This window comes from Lolium rigidum, chromosome 2 (assembly GCF_022539505.1).
Source record: "Lolium rigidum isolate FL_2022 chromosome 2, APGP_CSIRO_Lrig_0.1, whole genome shotgun sequence".
NCBI lineage: Eukaryota > Viridiplantae > Streptophyta > Magnoliopsida > Poales > Poaceae > Lolium > Lolium rigidum.
In genome coordinates, this window is record NC_061509.1 from 208,443,954 (window position 1) to 208,452,518 (window position 8,565).

An 8,565-nucleotide genomic window follows, 5' to 3' on the forward strand; every position below is an offset into this window, starting at 1 on the left:
TAGTTCTACCCGATGTGGCAGTTGATAACAATGGAATTCTCCCGGTTAGCTCCACGTACAAAAAAATAAACTGCACACCAGATAAGATCTCCACAAACATTCTTGTGGAAAAGTAAACTGCCTCATAGAATTAAAATTTCGTTTGGCTAGCTTTGAGAAATACAATTTATAGAGAAAAGGTTTGGTTGGGGAATCCATCCTGCCAGTTTTGTGGAGCTCTAGAATGTGTCGAACACCTATTCTTACAATGTTCGGTGGCTAAGTTGATTTGGATGGCGGTGAGACGTGCGTTTGGGCCGAGATATGTACATGATAATATGCATGAACTTTTCCATTTGTGGTTGCGGAATTTCAGTTCATCTGAAAAATCTTGAGCGATGGTTGGAGTTGCTGCTGTTTTCTGGACCTTATGAAAAACCAGGAGCAGCGCATGTTTTGAGATTAAGAAAAAATTATGATCCAGGCGTGTTGACAAATATGGTTGGATATTGGATTAGCACATATCTATTCTTGAGATAAAGAAGGAAAAGCGTGGAAACTGACATGGGGAGTAAAGCTAATGAAACAAGTAGCAAATGAAGTCTTCATCGGTTCGCTTCGCGAGGATGGGAGGATTTGGACCAGGGCTATCACAGATGGATGATAATAAGTCGAAGGAGAAAAAAGATGTTTGCCCATGAATTGCGGGTGCCTTAGCAGGAAAATGTTCAGTTTCACTCCTCACGAAAAAAGAAATACAGCAGTTCTGAAGATTAGCTAGTGCCGTCTTCTGTCGTCTGGCAAAAGCTGACGGTTGTGCTATGTTGGGAGTCTGGTTATGGCTCGGAAGTACTCTCACTGGTGTTAGGGTGAAGTGGCTGATGGTTATTTGTTTGGTGTGTTGTAGTTTGTACATATAGAGGCGACTTGGGTTCTTTAGTGGAAAAATAGGATGGAATCCCCTCTTTTTGAAAGAAAAATAGTTTACGGGTGTCACCACAAGCAGAATTACGCAGAACATATTGGCCCTGTTACGTCAGAAAATCAGAGTGTGACACACATGCTCCGTTTTAAGAATGCTGCTGCTGCTAATACTACCGCGGCTAATCAATCACCAGTTCAGTTTCAGTCAACACACACACGCACATGCACTCACGCCTAAATTCAGACCTTGCAATCCACACGCCACGAACGACGCATGTCGCCCGTCGGCCGTCGTAGTCATCTCCCGTCGTGGTACTCGCAGTCTGCGGCGACGCCGCGCACGGGCCTGCCGAGGTGCGCCTCGCGGACGTCGAGGCGGCAGCCGACGCGGCGGTAGAACTTGGAGCGGAGGAGGGCGCCGAGGATGTGCGCGCGCGCCCGGAGCAGGAAGGCGAGCCTGACGGGCACGACGGCGGGGCCGAGGCGGCCGTTGTTGGGCTTGCTGTGCAGGTCGGCGCCGGCGCCGTAGAGCGGGACCTGCCTCCCCACCACGGACACCGTCACCACGCGGCCGCTCCGCCGCGCCTGGTAGAACTCCTTCATCTGCAAAACCCAAATCAAGTCACGTCGACACATATTAACACAAGAAAAATATGAAGTTGCTACGGACAGGGTGGCTAGTTTCTTCTGCGCGATCTACCCTGCGACGCATTTTTTACTGTGTTATCCAGAACCAGGGTCGAGAATGTAGTCCATGAGACGGGGCTACTTTTGCTGCGCACAGGACAGGGGGCCATCATCTTGTTGCCCAGCACAGGATTCCCTGCCGCAAGCCCGCAAGCAGCAGGAGCAGAAAAGTGCACCAGCCAGAGAGTCGACTGACAAAATTAACTAGCTAGGCTAAAGGCGTGATGTCTAAAGCAGTAAAGTGCACGTCGTCCTTTTGGTAGCGCTGTGACCCTGCCGTTTCGCATTGGATTTGGCTCTCTCTTTGCCAGGCCGTGCTCTGCAGACTGCAGGCGCGCTAGTCGTCGTTCTCTGCACAAGTACTAGTACCGGCCCTTCTTCGTCACGAGGAGAGAGAGAGGAGAAAACACGGCCGTTTGTATTGTAGCTTTGGGCCCTCTGCCCTGGGTCACGTGAACGCCATGCCCTGCGCTCCGGCCCAGAGAGCGCTGCGCTTTACTGTGCCCTGTACATTGTTTGGTACTTAAATTTAATCACGTGTAATTCGTCTTACTAGTGCAGCAGTCACTAATTGGCAGATGATGTTTTGTTCCTTGTGAACTGTGAATCGCAAGGTCTTCACTGACCGGGATGGTCACGCTCGTTCTAAAAGTCATCTATCAGGATGGTCCATTGCATGGCAACCAGAGGTCAGAGATCATCTGCCGGCCCGGTCCTTAGGGCAAGAAAAAGAACTTTCAACAAGCCTTATTTTTCATTAATGATTTTTTTTTCAATATTCTTAGTATTTGCGTCAAGCATGGATGTACATATATAGCCTAACTTTATTACTCCCTGTTTTTATTTACTCCTACCACGCATTTTGGGTTTATCTAGAGTTATACTGTGTAAAATTTGTCCAACCATACAGTACAATGTATCAATATTTGTAATATAAAACTAATATCATTTGAACCATCACAAAGTTTAATTTCATATTATTCGCATTTGATAGTATTAGTGTTTTAATTTGGCAGATGATGTTTTGTTCCTTGTGAACTGTGAATCACAAGGTCTTCACTGACCGGGATGGTCACGCTCATTCTAAAAGTCATCCATCAGATGGTCCATTGCAGGTCCAGCAGGGTTTAGTCATTCTAAAATTAATATTAGTGCTTGTATTTTTTCCTATACATTTGGTCAAATATTGTAAAGTTTGAATTTGACTAAACTCTGAACCTAGGGTAGTTATAGATAATGGTATTGTGGCCCCCAGTTTAGGGAGTCTTTGGTTCATAGAATTTCTAAACAAATGAGTACAAAAAACGTAGGAACATGATGTCACGGTATGTTAAATCCTGCATGAATAGAAAGACACAGTAATTGTAACATCCAGGCACGGCATATAGACGTACCTAGGCTACTAGCTCTTCACAGCTAGCGTCAATTTATTCAGACCGGAGGGAGTAGATACAAAGACGAAATTCCATAAGATTGGACGTAACAGAACTATTCCTTTGGTGTTGTATTCAAATTAGACCATGTATGCATAATAAATTTGTATGAATTCAAAATCCTACAAACCAAACATGGTCAAAGAAAGAAAAGAAAAATCATGAAGAAATATCACCCTATGAAATGCCTCCAAACCAATCAGATCATATCCCTCTTTCTCCAAACGGAATCTGGAGAGCGACAAGTAGGAAGGGGACAGTGCAGCTATCTTATTCCGGTTGCTTTCTCCAGTACCTAGGTTCAGTACGTATGCGAGCAGTATACTAGTAGTAGCTCTGCTCTGCGCAAGGGTTTTGTTTAAAATGGGAAGAAACCCTGGTCATGGGAATGATAGAAAGCAGAGGCTGGCTGCTTCTGCAAAAGAATTCTATGGCCCATTTGACGAAATGATAAATAATCGCGGCCAAGATAGCGTATAAGGAATCTTATTTGGCGACGATAATAATAACGAAAATGCTTCACACACGACGATTCATGTACGATCTGGGTACGATGCTCCTTTCTCATGGTGCAAATTATTTTTCTCCCCGGCCGGTGCACAAGTCCTCAGACCAACACCCGCAGTACTGCCGAGCCTTGTTAAAATATTCTCAGCTACGAAACATGTACTCCCCTCCGGTCCTATTTTTTTATGTTTTGAATGTATCTATAAATAAAAATATGTCTATAAACATTAATATCTAGACAGAGTTGAGCAGCATTTTTTTTTGAACAGAGGGAATACTAATCGTCTTTTCCAATTCAATCCTTTTGATTCAGTTTTGTCTCCCTAAAAATCTTCGCCGTTAAGGCATTTCCTGCACTAGACCCATTTTAAACATCAAATGTGTCTGTATTGATTCGTTTGGGTCGAGCGGCGGACACAAAATCGGCTGATAACGTCTCCTTGTCCGTTTTGGTCGAGGAGTCAGACTTGGTGGTCCGACATTTTTTCCCACCATCATTAATCGCAGATGCAATATGTCTTGTGCATAAACTTCCAGCCTCGTTCCCGCGCGTGGCCGCTCGATTCCCTCCGTGTGAGCCCTTTTCCTGCTATCAGGTGGATCATGAGACCCGGAACATGGAGCAGGCCGCCACGGAGATGGTGCAGGTAGCGGAGGTGGTGGCGAGGGACCAGGCTTGCTACGATGTCGACATGGAGGCGACATTGCTAGCGGAGAGAGCCTGATGGGACGCTGCCATGGCAAAGGGCCAGACGCGCCGGAGGTGGGAGGAGGGGCGCCATGACTGCGACATGTAGAAGATCGTGTCTGCGGCCAGTTTCTAGCGCCGCACGCATATCAGGAGCGTAAGGTATGTGACTCGCGGCAAGAACTTGATGATGTAGCCCCCACTATCCACGCCGACAACAGGGAGGCCACTCGACTGCGAGTAGCCCCGACCATGACGGTGGGCCCGCGGGAAAAGTGGGACTACACACGGACAACCATGATCCGTTTATGTAGAACCACTGGGTCAGGGTTTTTTGTTTCCTCTTATCACACGAACCAAAACGAACAACCCCAAACTATTTGTCGGTTCCCGCGCTTGCCCAATACATTGGCAAGTTTCGTCGGCGTTTCGCACGCGCGGGAAACGACCTGCGCTGCAACGCCGTTTCCTGCCCCGCCATGGCTTTATATGGTGGACACCGCCGTGGCAAGGGTGTGAGCGTCTCGCTGCGGCCAGGGCGGAAATCGCCGACGCCAGGGCCGAGCTCGCCGAGGCCAGGGCGGCGCTCGCGGAGGTGCAGGCGGCGATGGATGGCCCGGTCACTTTGCGTCGTCCCGCTGGAGCAGGAACCCGACGGATTTTTCGGCCCAGCGGACGCAAACGGTCCCTCGGTGTCCGTTTGCGTCGCCCCGTTGGAGATGCCCTAATACACATGTGTAGTGTCCGGAAAGGGATGAGCTAGAGAAGCAAGTAATTGTGCCCGGAAAGGGAGTATTTGTTTACACACGTTTCACCTAATGGAATGGGTCGTAGAGCAGGTATTTTCTCCGGAACCCAAATCACTGTTCCAGCCCAAAGCCAAATCCCTGCGTGTGGTATGTTCGATCGTACAGAAATCGGACAATATTTATCGTGTGTATAGCATCACTCTAATAATAATAAGCTCAAAGCAGCCGATAGCTCGCACACTCGCATGGGCCATCGACATAGTTGCATTTCCGTTTCCGATAAGATGCTGATGCTCGCCCACCTTCTCTGCCCACGACCTTGTAAATCTTTTGCATTTTCCGTTTCAGGCCGATGGGCTATCGACGTCCCGATTATCTCGAAACAACGGCATCTTGTCACCGTCATGTGCATTGTTCTTTGCCGGCAGTAACTAGCAATTACTATGGGTCACTTTATAGCTAATTAAGCAGGGCAAAACGTAACGCTCACACACACATCGCCGTCCGGATTCCAACCCAGGAATGAAGCAATCAAGGACAGCTAGCTGGTAAATGGTGGGGCAGGAGGATGGTAATGGAAGATGCAAATGCAAATATGCAATGATGATGATGATGCGAAGGCGTACGTACGTTTCCGGCGGCGACGGTGAGGTCGTCGAAGTAGAGGTGGAAGGGCGTGGCGGTGACGTGGAGGCCGAAGAAGGTGCCCCGGTTGCAGAACCGCAGCCTGACCGTCGCGTTGACCGACATCATCCTGGTAGGGACGCCCGTCCGGTCCGTGCCGCCCTGGATGTGGTACGACTCGAACACCACGCTCTGCATCAGACGAGACCAGCGCACTTGCGACTGTGAGAAAGGAAAAAATCAATCGATTCGATGGCAGGTACACTATACTCGAACTCGAGAGAAGAGCGAGTATTTGTTTAGTCGCGCGAATATCCGCGTGCTTCCCTCGGAGTAGTGGAGCAATGTTTGCATGTTTCCCGGTGGTTTTTAGCCCAAATGCAGTTAAAAATTCAGAGTTTCGAAGGAATCATGTTGTAGCTATTGTTTGTGTTGGGAGCCTACAAATTTCGAACTTGGAATGGAACGTACAGCTTCCCTCTTATCTAGAAATGGGAAGAGCAATACAAAATTGGGGAAGTACCGATTTTCTACACAGGTTCAGGTATGACAACAGTACAACCTCAGCTCAAGACTCGAGAGTGGATCGTACTAGGAATAAATGTAGACCACATGTCTATTTGATTCAGGAAGAGCATGTACGATTGTAAATCCAAGTTGAATGGTGAAATGTGTACTCTGATCGGTAGAAATGTGTACTCCGGCGAGTACCGGCGGCGAGTTTCTTATGGAAATGGTTGGAAGAACCGGAGGCAGGTGAGGGAGCAGTGGCAGCTGACCTTGACCTCGACGTGCGGCTTGTAGGACTTGCTGGCGCCCCAGAGCACCAGCAGGAAGAAGGCGAAGACGGCGACGAACGCGAGCGCCGCCAGCGCGTAGCACCGCCAGGGCGACGGCGACCCGGCGCGGCCCCCGTCCTCCTCGTCCTCGTCGTCGCCCACGCTCCCGGCGCCGCTGCCGTGGCCGAGGCGGCGCCAGGGCACGGCCCCCGCGGGCCCGCCGGAGCGGAGCTGGTCGGAGAAGAGGAGGCGGCCGGTGGAGGACTCGCGGGAGTGGTGCGTCGCGGCGGCGCCGCCCGAGTGGTGGTGGTGGTGGAAGCCGTAGTGGAGCGGGGACTCGGCCGGGGTGGACCCCGCGAGCGACATCTTCTCGGCCGTGGCGCCGGTGGCGCCGCCGCCGGAGGCCACGACGTCCGGGTGGGAGGCGGCGGGGCTGAGCACGTAGTAGGAAGGGCGGCGCGGCGACCGCGGCGGGGACGACGGCGCCAGGCTCGTCACGTCGGAGTCCGTCTTGGCGTGCCGTGCCATCTCGGGAGCCGCCGCGCGGCGCGATGGGCGTGCGGGCGTCTGCGTCTGTGTGTGTTGTCTTCTCGGACACACCAGCTAGCGAGTGTGGGAACTGGGAAGGAGGAAGCGCAAACGGGTTTGGAGCCTTCCGCTTGATGAGCAGCAAGGTTTTGAGTGAGGTTTTGAAACCGTGTGAGCAACTGGCATGCGATAGACTGTGTGGCACTGTGGCCGTCTTCTAGGGCCGCTGCGCCGGTGAAACATGGGGCACTGCTACTGGCGTCTGCTGGCCAGACCAAAGTCCAAAACATTGCAGCGCATTCAGACTCGAGTGACGTGGTGCGATTTTTCCCTACATTTGTACAGTCCAGATCTGAGGGCTCCTTTGATTTAAAGGATAGGAAAAGCATAGGAATAGGAAAGGTATAGGATTGAAATGGCATGTCTACTTGAAACCTATAGGAAGATGAAGTTTGTTTGATTGTAGTAAAGGAATTTTTCCATGAGGTATGAGCTAATGCTTTTTTCCTATAGGAATTACACTACAAGATTCCTATAAGAATTTTTCCTATAGGATATGTTCCTATGAATCAAACAACATGTATAGGAATTTTTCCTATAGGAACCAAATCCTACACAATTCCTATGCAAATCCTTTAAATCAAAGGAGCCCTGAGCAGAGTTTGTGTGCTCCAAAATATCGTATGTACTAGCTCCGTGAGTGAGGGATTATATGAATTTGCTACGTAGTCGAATAAGATTTTAAAAAAAAAAATCTTGGTCACTCACAAGAAAGTGCTCATGTTACACTAAACACAGTCGTATTTTATTTTAAACTACAGTTGCACAATTTTAGATGACTGGAACTAAAAGAATCTCTATCAACTTAGATACAGATAAACCCATAATTATATAAGGGTGTTTACATTGCGTACCAAATTGGTGCCCAGTCTCTTTTATAGGCATTGGGCAGCGATGCCCTGCATTGCGCAAAACTGTTCTTAAAGCAATTAGGTGCTCTCATGCCTCAACTCGGAAGAATAGTACTAAATCCGCAATCGCAACAACATGAGAGCATCTCCAATGAAGGATCCCTAAATGCTCCCTAAGGGTGTCTTTAATTCACAGATATGAAAATCACACGAATAGCATTGGGATAGGAATCAGAAAGGATGTACGTGCAAAACTAGCCTCGTTCCTTGTGCATATGAATCAAAGCATTTGACTTCATTTTGTTTTCTAAAGGAAAACTTCCTATAGTTTTCCTTTCCACCATTCCTTGCTATCTCTGGAAAATTACCTAACCCTCTACTTTTCATTTGTATTTCCTCCAAATCAAAGGAGTCCTAATGGGCTATGGGGTGCCGGCGTAAAAAGTATCGTTGCTAGCCTGATTTAGTGCCAACGTGGCCCAATTAGTAAGTTGGCGGCCCCAGGCCGAACCCAACCCACTGGCGGCTAGCGGGGACGGGTGTTGGTGGGGAGCAGGGCTCGAAATAAAATGTGAAGCGATGGTTATCGTGGGCTAGCGCTATCAGCGATTGCGTACCTTCATAGCCCTCTTCTTCCTCCTTGCCTTCCAAAGCGCGAGATGGAGAAGTAGTGGACACCGCCATCGGAGTACAAGACGGCCTCCTTCCAGCTGAAGAACGACGATGACCTGGAAGAATTTTCGGGCCAGCATTGTG

General features: G+C 49.2%; 1 protein-coding gene across 1 annotated transcript; it reads right to left on the reverse strand.

Annotated features, from left to right (window-relative positions):
• Positions 1–1,200: 1,200 nt before the first annotated feature.
• On the reverse strand, positions 1,201–6,898 carry LOC124688040. The gene is made up of 3 exons (XM_047221755.1): positions 6,371–6,898; positions 5,598–5,783; positions 1,201–1,506 (listed from the first exon to the last, which is right to left on the reverse strand). The coding sequence occupies exons 1-3, from the start codon at positions 6,896–6,898 to the stop codon at positions 1,201–1,203; spliced, it is 1,020 nt and encodes a 339-aa protein (XP_047077711.1).
• Between the last annotated feature and the right edge of the window lie 1,667 nt (positions 6,899–8,565).